Raw genomic sequence first — 19,549 nt, forward strand, 5'->3', positions numbered from 1 at the left:
GGACAGATCCACATTTTTCAGCTCGGTTTAATTAAGAACCAAGGTCTCCCCCAAACAAAACTGTCTATTTATGTGATATTAAATATTTTGCGTCAGCAAAGTATCTTCTAAACCTTGAAGACAGAGCACAGCAAAATCTCCATTCCTTTGCCCTCCCTTGACCGAACTGTAAACTAATGCTTTCTTTAGTGTCTACATTTGCAGATTTACCTGAAGTACTTTAGAAATTTGTACCATGTATGACCCAAACACCTTTTCAAGATTTTTAAAACACTTGCCGTGACCTAACACTATTTCAACATAGAGTTCACCCTTTCCAAATATGTGACATCTGACAAAAGTTTACATGAATTTTCAATAAGGTGGCAAAACTTTGAGTTCACTCAACATCTGTGAAGATTTGTGTAGACTATATGAAAAAAAGATTAGTTCCTTTTTTATTTTGATCTTCAACAGAAGTACAGTAAGCTTTCTGGTGTCTCGTTACAGAATTCTCATTCATTTTCATGCAGACAATTTTTGGTACAAACAGAACTTGGACCAAAAGTTGAGGAACTGTAGGAAATCACTGACATAAGAAATCTCTTTCTAATAGTATTTTTATCCTTTTGCTAGACAACGCATTGAACATCTCTTTTTTCTACAACAGAAAAGAGAAGACAGGTGTTTTGTCCATAGTTTTATTTCACCAGGAAGGTTTATACAGTTCTGCATGAAGGTCATTGTATGCACAGCCTGAAGTACAAAGCTCCCTTTGAAAACTCCAGCACAAAGACACTGCATATTGACAACATTAAACAACGATGTGGGTGGTGTAGGGAAAAAAAAAAAGGATTAAAACAAAACAGCATTCTTCCTATTGGAAAAGCAGAATAAAACAAGGCACTTTGAGTAAATAAGTGAAGAACAGAAACAAGCTGCATCAAGGATTCCACAGAACTGACGCAGAGCACTGTAACAAACTTCTGCAGTAATGAACAAGTAAAATACAAAAAGGCACTACATAATCCTCTCCCTGCAACTCCCCTTCCTCAACCAATTAGCCAACTGAACTTGGCACAATGGAGTCTTAATTATAAAGTGCATCTCCTGTCTTAATACATTTTGAAAAATAGGCTATAGAACATAGGTACCAATATCCCCATGTGTACAATATATCGAAACAAAAATACATTGCAGCTAGATTCAATCTAGTTACGAACTGTGCAGGAAAAAAATATGGCTTCTTTACAAGTCTTTCAACCATCTCCATACAATCTAGACTATTTCTAAACAAACATGAATGTATTAGCAAGATGGTAAGAGGTAGTGTTCTGAGTAAAAGGCAAACTCGCCGATTTTATTGTTACATGGGTATATAGCAAAGGTATCCCAGATTTTGAAAGCAGCATTACCGAACAAAAAGTATAACAGCATGCTATCTTGGGATGAAAATACACAGTGTTTTGGGGGTCTCATTACTTCCTTCAGCAAAAATGACCAGTTCTTTTAAAATGTCCAACTATAATCCCATTTTATAAGTACTTTTCTCTTGGAACTCTAAGTTTTCCTATTGCATTGCATTAAAATTTCCAGAGAAATACTCCTTAACTTTAGAATTTAAAACCAACACATTCTACACTCTTATTAAACGTAGGATGAGTTTGTTTTTACTTCAACAAGCATTAATTTATGGCTATAGGGATATGAAAACACAAATACCAAACAGATGAACACATCAAATGTGTCACATCAGTGGCCACATACGACATGCTAGTTAGATGTGTTTGGTGATTTAATGTGAAGTTTTCATCACTCCGCTAGGAAAGTCAGCCAAGTTGTGTATGTACACTATCTAAACTTTAGCTGATTTTAGCCCTTATTAGACTTTCATATATTAAATATATAAAGGCTAGATAAAAACTGATATCAAAGCAGCACTGGGTATATTTCTTACGTTAATTTGTAAGGATTTATGTAAACATTCAATATGTGCATTCTTGCTGTTTGCTGTGAATTCTTCACAGCTACTATGTGCCCCTACCCACCGAGTATGTCCCAAACATGAACCTTTCCCAGGTAACAGCAGCTGCTACAGATCTATTCCTCTTCATCAGTGGTATACGCTACTTCAGCGACTTCAATTTCTGGTACAGAATTTTCAGCCAAAGAGCCACTCCAGCATGCCTCATGGTTCTCTTTATCTGAGCTACAACAGATCAATAAGCTTGGTCAAATGGAAACTAATATGGTTCTCCATAGTCATTTTATGCCTGCAGTCCACAAACCATTTACAAAGCTTGCTCAGCTTATCACTTATTCCAGATCTAAAATTATCTATCCTGAGGGCCTTTATGAAACATGGGATAACTACAGAGAGGTGCAATAAAATGCTGAATTCCTCAGCTGTTCAGAATTTATGCAAGACCAAACATTTACAAACATACTTTAAAAAACCTAAAATATAATATAAGCAAAATAACAGTATTTACCAGCTGTCCTCTCCCAGGGTACCCTGGTCTGCTTCTACTGCAGAAGACTCCACCTCACCACTGCACTCACTTTCTTCTCCTGACATTTGACGAGTCATTTTTCCTAAAGATAGATCCCTACAACAAATAAGAACAGAGTACCACAAATCCATACAGCAAACATTCATCACTGAAGAGCTGTTTGTTTCATTTTAAACTTTGCAGTTTCTGGTTACCTATCAATCCCACTCCTACATGCCCCATTTCTTTTATTACTAGAGATGCAGGGCTTGCACTAGATAGGTATTTAAACAGTTTCTTTGCTCCAGCTGCTTATTCCTGAACTAAATTCTGTCCTCTGGTTGCATCAAAATTTAGTAGCTTTACAAAATTCAATTCCCAGAGGAGTGGTTATGACTTAAGGTAAGGAATTACAAGCAGATGATCTAAGCCACACACATCTTGCATAAATAGCAGAAGGATTATAACCAAAAAGACAGTCAGAAGGAAGACAGACAGGATGATAAAAAGACTTCAACAGTTTCCCATTGTAATTTTAGAGCCACGTATTAAGTTTTAGAACCATACATTTTCCCATTAACGTAAAGAGACAAGTAATATTTTTTTCTTTACAGCAACACAAGTTGGCGGTCTGACTAGGCTGGCTACAAATGGGAATACAGTCACGTAAGATTATCAAAAACACCTTTTTTCCAGAATATTGATCTGTGTGGAAACCATATCAATTTAGCGCTGAAAGCTGCCACTTGAATTGGGAAGAAGAGCTTGTGACCAATTTTGTGTTGGAAGTGATACTACATTTCACCTTCTTTTTAAATTACTCTGCTATTGTTTCTATAGTTTTATTTCAATGCATGCATTTTAAGTAATACTTCAGCCGTATTCTCTAACATGATCATTGGCCTGCGCTTGGGCCAAATCCCGTACGGTATGTAAAGGCCTACAAGTCTGATGCCTTGTCCAATTGTCCCCTCCTACCTCACACACCTTTTAGGTACCTGGCTTTTAGAGCGTAAAGGCAGAAGATTTTTAATTCTTGTTGGGCCATCAGATCAAAATCCTACTTCAACAAGGCCTAAGACGCACTCATTTCTTTTGGGTTCAATTCCTATCAGGCAAGCTGAATTTCTTAAACAAGTCATGGGTTTACTTGCTAACTTTTACAACTAAAAATCACAGGAGTTATTTTCTATTAATTCTTCAGACACTACTTGGCTAACTTTCAATAAATTTTAACTGTCTGGGAAAGTGGCAAGGTGTTTTTGTTAGAACACAAACCTATCTTCAGGGAAAGCACTAAATCCCTTTTTGCTACTCATGCCGTATTGTCAGTCACACAAGATTTCCTATCATGATGTTTTAGCCAAATACAAGCTATTTAATTTTTATCAGCTATTTCACTGTTTAAGCCAGCAGTAGTCAGAACTTTCTCGTCAACCCGGGAAAGCATCTTTCAAATGTAACTACTTGTCTTCAGGAGTAAGTGACAAACTGAACATGGTGTTCAGATCCAAATTTTCAACAAGCCACACCAATTTCATTCAAATCCTTTTCCAAATGTAGTTCACTTAAACCTTATAGCTAAAGATGTGATTTGTTAGTCAACCTGGATATGCTAGAGTCAACAATCCAAGCAGTATTAAAGTAACTTCTAAAGCAACTATGGGAATTTACTCCTTTGCTAAGGAAAGCCCACAATGACGGACTGAGCAGGTCTACTGGGACACTGAATAGCCCAAGATCAACTCCCCTGGGCCTGCTACAAAATTTAGCAGATGGGCACCATAAAGTTTTATTGTAAGACTTCACGATTCTTTTCCTTATATTTCAGTGGATGATATGCAACATCATTCCAGAAAATTCAGAACAAAGTTAGACATTAACACAGACATACATCCGCATGATCACTATGTTGTGTCAAAGCTTTGAGCACAGGTGGAATTTTGTAACTCAAAGCGATTTTTCCACTGCTCTCATCTGTAGCAGGGCATTTCACATATCCAACATTTCAAAAGCAGAAGAGAATATTTGCCTTATCTTTACAGGACTTAAGGGATTAGGAAACATAATCCCAGTTACTTTAGTGATGTCCCATCTTTTTCACTCTTAGTCATTTGTACTAAACAACAGCTTGTTAGCCAGCGTACAAGGAAGAGCTTACCAAAAATATTGCTTTGTGTGTAGTTATGTGGGGAAAATTGTTTCCAAAAATACATTTAAAGCTGGTGCTTGTGACTATACAGAGAAAATGCCTTCATGGAAAGAAACTCCTAAAACCCATAAAATTTATACATACCTAATTCTTCTTTCAATAGCATCTATATGAAGTTGCTTTTCACTTAACAACTTCTTCAGTGATTCAACCTCCCTTTGTTTTTCAAGCAGTTCTTTTTGTAGACGGTAATTTGTTTCCTCCAGAGTTTCACAGAAAGCCTAAAAGAAAAATTTAAGAACACCCGCCATTTAACTTCAGTGGACTGCCTTTACTGATTTTTCTTTTAGAAATATCTACCTGTAACAGAATTGCAGCTGCTTTTCTTTGTATTGGTTACCATAAAGACCTATACAAACTTTTTAAAAAAAGTTGTCCTTAATAAAACAATGCTGCTTTGCTTTGAACAATGAATTTATTATGCTAAACTGCAATGCAAATACTTTATTGCATCATTTGTCTCACATGAGACTTGAGAAAATGTTTCTCTCCTTTGGCGCACAGTCCCTAATTATGAACCTTTTTGCCTGTATGGAATATCAGCTGAACTCCCTACTCTTCTTTCCCCTCATATAAGCTTTGCTTTGACATGCCTTGGAAGGTATGTTCTTCCCTTGCCCAGGATAAAGACAAAGTTGTACAGTTCTGTACAAAATAGCTGTTACAAATATCACAATCATAAAAGTCAGAAGACCAATACAAAAACGTTTAGAAAAAGTTTAATGAAATGCTAAGAACACTGACTACTCAACCATGGTAAGCATGTTATGTTACTCTGCTGAGCATGGCATGTATATATAGTACACCCTGATGAATCTGACAGTGAGCAATCTCAAAACTTAATGTGAAGAGCCAATGTATAATGCAATATCTACTGTGCAGGAAGTGACAGAAGCGTTGGCACAGAGCCTGCTGATCTATTACTGGAAAGAGCAAGTCTACCAGCAGTAATGTGCAATTCTGATTTAATAATTTACATGTTCTCACTACAAAGCCCACGTAGGAGGCTTTCTTGGCTTAACATTACATGCGACTAACCAGTAATTCACAGAATCCACTGAATAGAAACATTTTATATAAGCTCAGTTAAGAACAACATTGTTAAGACACTGTTTTCCTCAAGTTTTAAAACAGGCTACAAACATCAAGAAGATACTATTCTTTCCTTTAATTGAAGCAGACTTATTAACTTCTTTAAAATGTTGTTTTCCTGTAATTATACAATTCAAACAAATGCAGCATTTTTCAATCCAATAACCATTTTTTTTGCAGAGTTTTCCTTTCTTTTATTCACTCAGCACATTTATCTTGATTGACAGGCATTGAAGACCAATCAATTAAGCCACAGCTTTATTCACATCTTCTAGAGCCATGTAACATGCAATTCATTCTTGACACAGCACTTTTAGTGATTCCTCTAGGAATCGTTCCAGTTTAGTCATCCTGTTTCATCCAAACCAATTAGGTGAATTCTACTGTATTTTGAAAAACTGAAGTTTTGCTGGTGCCCTAGCTGAAAATTGGCTGTTATTTCCTTAAGAATATAATGAAGTTATGTTATTTCTACCTTTAGATCTGCACACATGAAAATTCCCCTATTCACAGAATAACTAAAAATATTCCGCAGGTGTTGTGAACTGTTTCATTGTTCTGTACGAGAACTGAAAAAGCCTTTTGAAAAAAATCATCTCTAGCTGCAATCTGTGTATCAGTTGCCCAAGGAAAGGACGTCACTCTTCACAACTGAAAGAGAAAACATCATCATCATATTCTGAATGCTGTGTAGGAGCAGAAAGGTGAACCAAAGCTGAGGAAGACCTATCAGGGAATTGTGTGTAATGAGACATCTTGCTCCTTGAAGAGCTGGACACCTGGTGAGGTACAGTTCTAATACTCAGGTGGGACAGATTTTCCCTGTGAGCTCTGGAAGGGCAACAGGACTAGGCCAGCTGGAAGAGAGCTTCACTTCCTTCTTCAGTGGATCATGAAACACTGATGGCTGGGAAAGGGCCTGTGGGAACAATTACCAAGGATATGACAAAAAAAAGATTGCTTCAGTGAATATTTTGCCTACGTTTCCATGATTAAGTTTCTGTAAGGCCTAAATGATTTCTAATGGGGGAGGTACCTGTACCCCTCCCAAAAAAGACAAATATGCTTTGGCAAGTCCTTACTGAACTGGAACAATAGAATGAACATAAACCAAATAGAGGTTATCTCTGTTTTTCATTATCAGGAAAATAGTAACAGCAGAAAGTTGAAACAGAAGTGATTTTTGAGGTACCTTTAAAAAATGAACTCCAGGAATAAACATGTGAACTACAGCATTTGCCCTGTAGCTGGGTACTGTTACAAAAAAGCAAGGTATGGATATAGATGCGCTCTGATATGTAGGAGTTCAGGATCCTAATAGGCAGGAGCAGGGCAAAAAGCAGGACCACAACTATGGATTTCGGGTGAGCAGACTTCAGTCTGTTCAGAAATCTGCCTGGAAGAGAGAATCCATGGGAAACCACCCTAGGGGGAAAAGCAGCCCAGGAGAGCTAGTTGACATTCAAGGATCATCACCTCCAAGCTCAAAAAAGGTCCATCTCAACAAGTAGGAAATCAAGCTTAGGCTGCAGGGGGCCTGTATGGACGAGCAAGGAGCTCCTAACTGTATTCAGACATAAAAAGAAAGGTTACTAGCATGGGAAGCATGGAGAGGTGACCCAGGAAGAATACAGGGCTGCTGTCTCACCTTGCAGGGACAGGGTTAAGAAAGCAAAGGCCAACCTGGAGCTGAATCAGGCAAGGGACGTAAAAGGAAACAAGAAAGGATTCTACAAGTACATAATCAGCCAAAGGAAGACTAGGGAAACCATGGACCTATTGGTAACTGGAGTGGGGGAGCTTGTGACAGATCACGCTTAAAAGGTTAAGGTGGCAACTTTGCCTGTCTTGACTGCTAAGACCAGCCTTCAGGAATCCCAGACCTCTGCAACCAGAGGGAAAGACAAAGAAGGGCAATACAGACTTACCCCCAGTGGAGGACAACCAGGACAGGGAGCTGGACATGTGTAAGTCCATGGGGCCTGACAGGTTGCACCCAAGAGGGAGCTGGCTGATCTCCAGCTTGCTGTCCACCAGGACCCCCAGGCTCATGATTCAAAGATCATAATCAAAGATAATTAAGGTACTTGAGCATCCTTCATGTGATAAGAGGATGAGAGAGCTGGGACTCTTCAGTCTGGAGAAGGGAAGGCTCAGGGTGATCTTATCAATGGGTATAAATACCTGATGAGAGGGAATCAAGAAGAAGGAGCTAGACTCTTCTTGGTGGTGCCCACTGACAGAACAAGAGACAATGGGAACAAGTTAAGAAACAGGAAATTCAATCTGAACATACAAACCCACTTTTTTTACTGTGATGGTGATCAAACACTGGAGGAGGTCACACCGAGAGGTTGTGAAGTCTCCTCTGTAGATTATTCAAAATCTGATGGGACATGGTCCTGGGCAATCTGCAGTAGCTGACCCTGCTTGAACAGGAAGGATGGACTAGATGATCTCAGGAGGTCCCTTACAACCTCAACCATTCTGTAATAAAGTGGGGTGTTCCTTGGAGAACAGAATTCTCTGACAGCTGTGTCTGACAACTTTACAGAGATGGTTAATAGCTGTGCTGTTGTAGTTCTAGCTATTTTAATAGTTTGCCTAAAATCCTATGGGGGAAAAAATAACCCTGAGACTACACCATGGTGCACATGATCAAAGTCTCGATGAAGGCAGCATTTAATTATCTGAATAATTCCTGTAATTTTTATTAGTTTTCATCAACTTATATAGCTATGATGAAAAGTGATTGTACAGAAATCAAATATGAGCTCATAACACAAAAAGCATACCAAATCCTTCAGATGCACATAGCAATGTAACAAGAGCCAAGGCACTCCCACTTACATGCAAAACAAACTGGTAAATATAAATTTAGTTGGAGGAGCACCACTTAACATTCATAATTTCTACAGCAATAACAACATATGTGCAATTCCAAAACACATTGTTATTTTATAAAGCAAGAAAACTAAGAAAACCTGTTCTAGACAGACTTGGTATAGCTCTGCATACCAGTGAAACACTTCTAATACAACAGGCTGCAGCATACAGTATTATTTGTTCGGCGTGCTCATATGCACATTGAAAGGCTGCTGTTTTACAACACTACTTGACACGCTGTTTTTGGTGGTCAGAATGAATCTTTTAATTACATTTCATAGAAAGAATATTTTACTTAAGACCTGATGTCTAAGGTGTATGCATTGTGTCAATGTGTTGAATTAAACCTACAAAAACTCTCCTTATATTCAGTAGTTGCCTTAAAAACAAGTTTTATCCACTGGTCATAAAAAGCAAAAAGGAAGAGATTCTGTCTTGGAACATGGATCAGGTACAGCAAAGATTATTAGTCTGCACCAGTAAGCAGACTGTATCAGTTTTTGAAATACACCCATTTGCAAATTTTTGTGAAAGAACAGAAATAAAATGTTTCATTCCATATCATTCAGCAGATCTTACAACATCCTAACAACTACTTCCTTTTGCATTTTCTTTTTATCATACTACATAGCACTTACCCTGCTCTCTTCCAGACTGTCAAAAGGACCCGGAGGATCATCCAGACACAGAAATTCTCTCACTGGAAGGCTTAACCAAATAAAAGAGAGTGAATTACTTGATGTACAAAAAAGTAACAATCCTTAAATATGATGATACAAGGGCAGTATTTCTTTAAGGGGCACAAGCATCTATCCTCAAATTTACTCCCAAGTATTCAAAATAATGTTAACAAACTATTAAGTCTCAGTTGTATGTGTTAACCAGGGACAGTATTTAAAACTTGACTTAAGAAGCAGCACAAATATAGGTAGAGTTTTCAAACGGAAAGTAAATTTAGAACATAATTTTTTCAAATCTTCAGAGAATTTGTTGCTACAGGACAACTGACAAGCAAGTTTATCCTTTTGGTACTGAAGAGGTTTAAAAAATTCTCTTGGTGCACAATAAATATTAGAAGATGGATTAAAAAGTATGCTGCTACAAACCATACACAGATCCCTTCAGGAAGTATCAGTGGAAATAAGCATGGTTACTGAAACATGCTTACATGACTCCATTTTGCTAAGATCATAATCCATTGACATATACACAGTGTATAATTTTATATATATACACACAGACAATATATAATTTATCTATCTCTATATAAAAGAGTAGTAAGTTATAAAAGAATAAGAAGTGTCAAGGTTAATGTGCTATGGATATACTACATAGCATCTCTAAACACACATTTTGAACTAATGCATTCAACTTAAAATTGTGTAAAACTATAACAGCTGTCATCACCCTCTAGGCATTGTTTTGCCAACGCCAGAAGGTGGAAGTCCATACAATCCTGTGGTTTACTATAGAGTATTTTGAACATCTTGCTCATTCTATCTTCCAAGCTTAGAAAATACTTTTCACAGAACTCCAACATCTCCAAACATGTCCCTTCACCCACCTTTCTTGCTCTTTTGTATTCAAGCATCTATAAACAACTTCTAATCAGCATACTACTTTCTAACTAATTGTGATTATGGTAACTTATGAGCAATTCTGCGCTTGCACTCACTACTACAAATCTTTAAATCATCTCCTGCTGCGATGAATGCACAAAAATGGAAGACATGAATCCAAACTGGTTCCCTATCCTTTCCTCCCACCCAAGTCCCATGGGAAGGTAAGGGCAAGAAGTAGTAGTTTTCTACTTTCCCCTCATTCTCTGCATTTGAGGCAGAAGCAAAGTACAAACACAATAAACTTCTTTTACCCAGCTACTAATCTAATCAAACAGCTTCAGGTTTAGCAAGCAAAATGGGGAGAAGGTTTTCAGCAAACCCTAAGCATTGACCATGCCACCACTTTTAGTTTTAGAAAGGCTCTGAAGAATATTTATCTAAAACACACTGAACCTTTATTTCGTTGCTGCATTTTTGTAAGCCTGTTTTGAAGTGCTTATTGCTCATGTGAAGATACCGGTGGGTTTTTTTAGCCAATGGCTGGTGAGAATTCTTGTCTTTGTATCCACTTTCAACTCATCAATCTTTACACCAAGCTGAAAAAAAAATTTCTCCTAGAATCATGATCATTCCTTTCTCCACTGAATCTATGACAAATGTAATAAAACCTTTCTTTTTCAAGCCCTCTCCGCTGGTTTACATTCATCAGTCCATGATATGTGCAAGCCATAGCCTAAACCTGTACTATTAAAACAGCTTCTCCCATGTGCTCAGATAAATAATAAAAAATTCCTGCTATTTCAACCAAGACTATCACTCCAGTTAGCACAAAAAATGATAAAGGATAAGAAGTAATTAGTTAAATTATTAGAAAATATAACCTCAAACCAAATGAAAAGTTATTCAGGCATGTAAAGTACATTTTTAAGGAGAAGATCAAGGTTGTTCCTTTCCCCTCCAAATAGTTTAATCTGTTTGAAGTGACCATTTTCCAACTGTTCTTTCCATAAAGATGAAAGCTGTGCTGAATGAACTTATATGTGCCTAATGCAGAAGAATTAAGTACATGGAAACAATTCTGCTCACCATTTTTATTCAATATCTTCATCCTTATTCACATAGCTCAGTCCAAACATATTTTAAAAGTATTTAATTTCTACATTTTGCTGTTAATTTTATTGTCTAAAGGGTTAATTTAAGACGGCATAACATGCAGTAATGCTTGTGAGTGAAAAACAAGATCCAGATGTGCAAAAATATCCCATCTACATGTATCATCTGCTTACATCAGGTCAAACCCTTTTTTTTTCATTTTCCAGAAAACTGTGGCTTTTTCCTATAGTTTTTAAAACTTAGTGAAATTGGAAATTTTAGATTTATTGTTTTACATAAGGAAGGCAAGAAACTTAAAACCACAGGTCCCTGAAAACATTGTTTCTTTAACTAAAATATGCACCTGATGGCACAAACATTCATTTGCAGCCTAGCTTTACTCTGGGAGTCTGCTTTGACCCTGCTCTCCCCTCCATGTGTTACACCTCTTTCTTTCATTTAACAAATAGGAGAAAATTCTGCCTTAAAAGTATCACAGAAGTCTTCTACATCACGTAATGGAGATTGCTATACATGGCATCTTTCTTTGCTCCTATGCTCCCTGACATCCTTCTCAGGAGTGGCAGCAATGCCAGTGTACACCAGTGTTTGGGAGGGCTGCATTGGGCAGTGCCACACGTGGGATCCCTGACAAGAGTTAACAGCTGACCAAGTTCCTCCCTTTCAACCTTCTTCCTACACAGGGTGGAGGCAGAGCGAGCTGTATCATCTCTATAAAGCCAGATGACACTTCTGTTCAGCCAGCTAAACTTCTTTCTCACACTGCATGAGTTATATGAAATTTTCTTGAACACATTAAACTCTGTGGGTGGATTTCAGTTTGATCTTTCACTGGATCTTCGATACAAGGCAAAATATGAGAAGAAATCCATAAAATGCAGACTTTGAATTTAGTCACTGGCATACCATCCTACATTTTATCTTTAAAACCAGATTCCCAAAGTAGTTTATCAAAAAATAGGTATACTAAATGAGGTCTCCTATCCCTGAAGGGCAAATATTTCCCACTGTCAATACGCCTCAATGATAATACAGTGCATGAAGGAAAATGAAACATACTTCTCTACAAAGAGAACAGGCTTATTTGGTTTTGGTAGGACCCAGGCAGTCTGACCTATTTGCAAAACTGTAAAAGTATGTGGTGAGGTTTTACAGAGGAAGCGGGGTCAAATGATCACCACTGCTTATGTAAGGTGCAAATATTAATTTCCACTAATAGTAACTTTTATTCTCTGATAAGTAGGGTTAAAAAAAAATCAGACAGATCAAACCTCGCTGGTTTTAACCACTTCCTGAGGAATCCAGACCTTCCATAGATTCAAACATTACAACCTATTGGTATGGCTTATATTAAGTTTTTTAATAAACTTTATCTTCTTGCTTTACTTACACAGCCAAGATCAGAGTTTTCCTCAAAACCACACTGCAGTTACCTATCTGTTAATTAACCAAAACACAAACTGATTCCACAAACATTTAAATTCCCCTTTGTATCTGATGAGCAATGCAGTCTAAAAGCTATGTTTTGGGTTTTTTTGCCTTAAATTATGACTAAACACTATTTTGCCCAATATGGACCTTCATCAAGATACAAACAAGCTAGCTGAAATACCAAACTAGCTGCAACAACATGAAGCATAAAGTCTTCAATCTATTCAAGCAAAGTCCATCCAGCCCACTAGCCTGTCTCTAGCAGCATAACATAAGTGGCATTTAAAATTTTTTTTTTTGGCACACCCATTATCGTCTAATTTTAGAATCAGGAAGTTCTTACACTTCTCAGCCACATATTTCACCCATATGATCATGTTTAACAGCCACTGACAGAAAGCTCACAGGTTTATCCCAATTTCTTTTTGAAAACATTTAAGCTATCTGTCTCTGACATTTCACAACAAAGCTTCACAGCTCAGTGTGACATATTGAAAGATGACTATGAATCATCCAAAATACTAACATTCTTTACTCACCTTCCCTATCCCCTCGATGATTTCATATGCCCTGTTTAGCCAGCCCTTTCCCAAAACAGACTAAAGAGAACAGTACTCTTCTTGTAGCGAAGTCTGTTTGTATCCTCACCTGTTCTTGCTTGCCTGCTCTGTACTTCTACCAGACCCTCTTTTGAAATTGAATGCTGTGTTTTAGCATTGGACTATGTGGAAGTGCAATTCAGATTCCCACAGCAAAGACATTTTTCTTCCGCTTTCAAGTTCCTCTTCAGCAATTTTACTGCAACTTTGACTATTGTTGAATACTGAACTGATTTAGAAAACTGTATTAATACCAATATTTTCCAGGTTGGAAAAAACCCACAAAAACTAATTGAGTTTATGATTCTGTATATATGTACTTACTGTCATTTTGCACTTCATGACATGAAATTTAATGTTAGTAACTCAGTGCCTCAGGATTCTTCTACAATACTGCATGATCTCATTGTTCATTCCCTTTTCCAGATAATTTCCAGATACTCTGATCATCAGTGTCCATAAGTGATCTGCATTCCATACATAATATCCCTGAATTTCCATCAATCTTTTTCCCCTTGCCTTTCAGCCATTTTATAGAAGCTCCCTCATAACTACTTGTAAGATAGATTTCCCTCTGCAACAGACACCATTGCTTTTCCAAGTATTATTTTTGTTTACCTGCTTACCACTTTGGGAATTTTATTACAAGCAGCACCAAAAGTCAGACTTACTGATCTTTAGGTCCCAAACCCAACAGTCAATGCCTTATAAAAGTGTGCCAAATGTAATTATAGCCATCCTACTAAAAAGTAGATATGAGCATTAGATAGTCTTACACCACAGCTCAGCGATTTTACATTTTTAGTTCCTTTAAAATTCTTGAGGGAATGCTGTTTGCTCTAGATAATTTCTTAGTCTTCAGTTTTAATTGAGTTTCAGATGAAGACAGTCCTCAGACTCATTCCTCAAATCTCTGGTACAGCAACCTCACGCTTTTTATTTCTATTGTTTAAAACTAGCTGCTCTACCTCTAGCAACTTGCTTACTAAAACTTTCTTTTGGCCTGTATTAAAGTGATTCTACATTTCTTTTGCCAGAATTATGTTCTGCTCACCTTCCAGCATTGGAAGAATCTTCCACTTTGTATGAAAAAAGATACTGTTCAAAGTGACTTCTGCACTTTGTAGCTTAAACATATTATGTTTTTCAGACTCTCCTTAAGCCTTTTCTGATTTGTGGTTTACATTTACTTATGCAAAGCAATCTATAAGGTACTTCTATTACTATCATGTCACGTAAATGAAAAACCTTTAGTTTAATACACATTTTAAGAACTCGTCACATAATAGTGTGGGTACTTTCCATTATGAAAGTCTAACATTTAATCTCAATATAAATTAAAAATGTATCAATTCTGCATGGAGCACAGAGAAGTAATGTTTTAGGAGTAAACATGGGATTAGTCTAACATTTTAAATACTACAGCTTTTAGTTAGTAGTTAACCACGTACAAGTCAAAATACTGCAGTTCCTCTTCTTTTCTTAGGTTAAGGTGGGATTAACTTAATAGGACACTAAATTCACATAATGACCAAATGCACAACTTGAATGTTAATGAAATTCCTCACTGTGTTGCTAAAAGATACACTGATAGAGTTAGGAGCTTATATGAGGAGTTTGCACACACGCACAAAAAATCCAAATCCACAAGCAAAGTTTAGTTACATACCAGTTAGCAATATCTTTGTGAGCTACTAGGTTCTGGAGGAATGCTTGTAGTCCCAACTGTCGATCTTCCAAGAAGTCAGGATTATAATTATCCTTGAACCAGCGCTTTGGTGGAAGGGCCAACCGAAAGCCTGGAAACATATCTTTTAGCTGAAACAGAAATTAAAACCAAAGAAAACCAACAAAAAAGTCTCGATGAAATACTGAATTTGACACAGGTACTGACTTCACTCAGAATTACAGGATCTTGCTATCTTTTGTTAAAGTACAAGGATGTCTCAACCGTAAGTGCAATCCAATTTATGACACAACTGTGTCCAAAATTTATGCTACTTGCTGTGTTGCCTTAATCAAATGACCTCTCAAATTTACCATATGAAAATCAGAATGAGAGACTTTGCTTTGTTATTTAATGTCTGAGTCTGCTATTTAATGCCTTTGAGTCATTAAGTATAAGAAAATTGTATGTAAGTAAGAAGTATCAGATGAAGAAGCATTTTAGTGTTGTTTTTTCTAAAGCACTCAGGGATACTAAGTACTACATAAATAAAAAAGCCCATCACAGACTTACAACTCAAACTCATCTTTTTTGGGGGGCTAGCAGAATGAATTACAACACATGAATGGGATACTTCTAGCAAAGAGTAGCTCCTTGTATACCCAGAATATTGAAATTTCAATATGGATGGGGCTCAAACTCTAGTACTAACATGCAAAATTTTGTTTTTGAGTTACTTAAATAGTAATGGTCTATACTCAACATGAGAAATACCTAGAATATTTCTTTGAATTAGAAATTAAATATGCAAGTGAATGGAAGCATAAAATCATATAATGACATCCATAATTAATTGGCACCCATGGACATTATTTTTCTAATACATCTGCAGATCAAAAAGCCATGAACACTTTCATTAAAAAATTTTAGATGCCCTTCCTTAGAAGGGATGCTTGACCCAAAAAAGATCTCAAAGAGGATTTAAAACCAACAGGAAAAAGAAAACAGTTTTTACAAAATCTAACGTTTCTCCAACTGCCACAAGAATCGTTTAATCTTTTTCTAAGACAGGATCAAGCCAACTTCTGTCAGGAATGTACTGCACATACCAAACGCATTCGCATGAATGTTCCAGTGACAGGGATTCCAGAACATGCCTTGAAAACAGTTTAGCTCTCAGCATTTACATAGCTGCAAGGTAATTCTTCAGTGTGTGCCTTGAGCCTTGCATGGCAAATTTTAAGGCTTCTGTCAATAAGCTTTATTTAACTACTCTTTATGGACTCATTGAAAAACTAATAGGTAGCTCTTTCAGCAGAATAAGTTTTAAAGAAGTTAAAACAGATACTGTGTTTCAGCTAGAATCTCTTTACACCATTCAAAGGAAGAACCACATTAGTGGATCACCCTTGTTCAGGAAAGTACAGTTTCACAGCACAAGAAGGGTGATTTTTTAGCATCAGAAGTACTGTATATTCAAATAGCCCATGATAACTACTAGTTTCTTATTTATAGAATGGCTTATTATCAAAGCCTTGCTCTTTATTACTGCATTTAATTATTTAAGTACATGTTTTCCTCTTCTCTTACTGAATTTCATGTTGATATTAGACACTTCTTGATATTTTTGAGTTTTACTTTGGTCATTCAAAGTTCCTTCATCTCTTACCAAGTCATCATTAAAACCATATATGTAAGTATCCTCTGGGCTCCATAACTCCTCTTAAGTTAATAAAATACTGAATAGAACTGAACCCAAAAAAGATAACAAAATGAGTTCCTGTGTTAGTTGTGGAGAGGACCACAGACAAAAGCTGTGAAAGCTTTTCAGCCACACAGATTTCTGCTTAATGGTAGTTTCACTTGTCTGGTTATGTAGATCATGTAATTTATTTCTAAGCAAAGAATACGCCTACCCACAGATTACTCCTTTTGCGGATGAAGAGAGTATGAGAAAGCCAGCTGCTGTCAGCAGACTAATTTTCAACAGCACAGTCCTGGGGCATTTTTCTTGAACACTCCTCAGACACAGCAGGAAAAACCGTGGGTCAGACAAGTTATGCTGGCTGTGACTGCTTGCTCACATCCAGCATCTTTTCTACATGTCTCTCCCCTACATCATCACATGAGGGATTACGCATGTCACATGAAGAACAGTCTCAGGGAGAAACAGTTAACTACTTGGTTCCTGAGACTGGCCATTTCATTATTTGTTCAACACCTCTACCAGCATAGTAATAAAGTTCTTTTCCCACCATTTTTTTGACCGAAGAGTATTCCTCACTTAGATCTCCAGTCCACTAGGTGTTCTTAACAAACAGAACCTATGCATCTAGCCAGATGTCTGCATTTTAGAATTTGAAGAGTTAGGAACAAAGGCTGTCACGTTCTAACATCCTCCAAGATTAAATTTTTTGTTAATATTACAGCAAAAGACAGTATTTCAGTCTTTGCTGCATCATTTGCTATTTGCTGCCCATAGTTTGCTCTCAAGTAATGGATCTGTTATTTTACTGCGTCCTTCTCTTACTGCTCTCTGATGATTTATAGAACTTTACCTATTGCTCTTAGCATCCTGTGACCGTCCATCTTGCATCTCAGCACTTCTTCCTTAGTCTTCAGAAGTCTGTATTACTCCCTCGTGCTGATTTCTAATTGTACTTTTTTTTTTTTTTAATTACTTTTGACTTTGAAATCATTATGTGACTTCTTGCACAGCCATACTGGCAGTATCTAATTTTTGCCTTATATTGGATTACTTGGCCATCATCATCTATTTTGTCTTCTTTCAGTAGGTATGGAGTTTTCACAACCTTTTCATTGCCTGGAAAGTAGATAGCTTTGAAATTCAAAGAACTTGTTGCTCACACTTAAAATCTGTTCACATCAATGTGCTGCTGCACTTAATTTCATTCATAAAGAGAAAATTAATGGTTTTGAGCTCTTTTACTCCCATTCATCTGTATTTCATCAGCTGTTCCTTATTAAAAATATTTCAGAAACTACTGGAAGTACAAAACACTTTCTAGGATCCTACAGCCATCTGTTCTGCCTTCTTTATTTTCTTTTGAGAGATCAGGGCAAATAAAGAATGCTATTACTAAGTTCACTAGCTGCTTCTATTAGTTAGCTAAGCTGCATTCATTCATCTATTCCTGATTTTATCTACCCATGCCCCAAATGTACTTATTCTCACATCTTCTCCATTTTTAGCCACTGCCAAAGTCCAACTCTCAGTTCAGTTTGGACTTCTGAGTAAGTATGTGTCAGGCATATACAAACCATAGTGCTCTTTTGTCTTTACCTGGTCTTCCTTAAAAGCCACTCCCTCTCTGTTAATACTTTAAACTGATCCACATAGTGATAGATTATTCAATTCAGTTGGCATTTAATGCCAAATTTCTAATACCATTTCAGGGAATGAATAATTTGCCACAAACCTCAAGAAGGATGGTGGGGAAAAGGACAGTGTATTTTTCTTGTTTATATTGAATTTCTAGGAGATAGGGTACAGAAAATCCTGTCAGTATACATACATGCAGCTTCCTGTCTGTATTTGCCATTAGAGAACAAGGAACCGCAAGCATTGCACTGTGTGTTTTGAATCACTGATGTGTGGATATAAACATTTGCTCTTGGTTGGTAAGACATTATGCTTTTCACAATACCAAAATGCCAGCTCCAGGAACTGAAACATACCATAATGCTGAAACTCCTAGAAAATTACAGAATAGTAAAAGTTTAGATGTATGCCAAAAGATGTAAAAGCTTCATCCAGTGACACAAGGGAAAAATAAACTTCTTCCTTTTAAACAGAAATCCTAATACCTATAAATTGTGCTAGAAGCCAAACATTTTTGTCAAACATTTGACTGCAAAGACTAAGGACTTCACTTGTAGTATCTAAGTATCTAGTCTAAAATGAATACCTCTGACATTTTAATTTTTCAAACTACTGATAACCACACTAGAAGTAAACACTTGTAAGCCAGTTCTTGACCTATACCTGACATAGCTGACCAAAATACAAACTCTTGTATGACTTGACTTCTGAAATTTCAGTTGAAATTCCCAGACCATCATGATCATCTCAAAAGAAGTCAGGCTTTTGCCAATATCAAGGCACTCCTTAATTTAGGATAGAAAGAAATCTCTAAACTAATTCCCATTAACAATTTGTGGTAGTTTTAGACTGCACTGATGTTTTAAAGGTAGACTAAAATATATCCAAACAGTTCAAACCAAGAACCCAGAAAATTTAAGTTCAAGTCCATATTCAAAATTTCAGCAGAATTAATTTCTTAGTTGTTAGGCACGTTGATCCAAGAAGAAAAGGTACACAAAAAAATCCTTACTATAGGTGAAAAAAGGGAGCGTTAAAAAGCTAAGTTGGACATGAAAGAACATATAGCAGCAAATGTGTTAAACTTGCAATGAAAGATTTTTCTTAGGAGTGGACAGTAGGACAAATAAAAGTGCAATTCTACTTTTATGCTTCTGTAGAAGTAATGCTAAAT

General features: G+C 36.8%; 1 protein-coding gene across 4 annotated transcripts in view; it reads right to left on the bottom strand.

The window, feature by feature from the left end:
* Positions 1-666: 666 nt before the first annotated feature.
* SNX16 (sorting nexin 16) overlaps positions 667-19,549 on the bottom strand; it is a 28,749-nt gene continuing 9,866 nt past the window's right edge. For all 4 annotated transcript variants that reach the window (XM_075085309.1, XM_075085307.1, XM_075085310.1 and 1 more), the window contains 5 exons: positions 15,036-15,184; positions 9,300-9,369; positions 4,768-4,904; positions 2,472-2,588; positions 667-2,188 (listed from right to left, as the gene is read on the bottom strand). In XM_075085309.1, coding sequence (XP_074941410.1) covers positions 2,080-2,188; positions 2,472-2,588; positions 4,768-4,904; positions 9,300-9,369; positions 15,036-15,184 — 582 coding nt within the window. In that variant the 3' untranslated portion in view covers positions 667-2,079. The remainder of the gene's footprint in view (positions 2,189-2,471; positions 2,589-4,767; positions 4,905-9,299; positions 9,370-15,035; positions 15,185-19,549) is intronic.

This window comes from Phalacrocorax aristotelis, chromosome 2 (assembly GCF_949628215.1).
Source record: "Phalacrocorax aristotelis chromosome 2, bGulAri2.1, whole genome shotgun sequence".
NCBI lineage: Eukaryota > Metazoa > Chordata > Aves > Suliformes > Phalacrocoracidae > Phalacrocorax > Phalacrocorax aristotelis.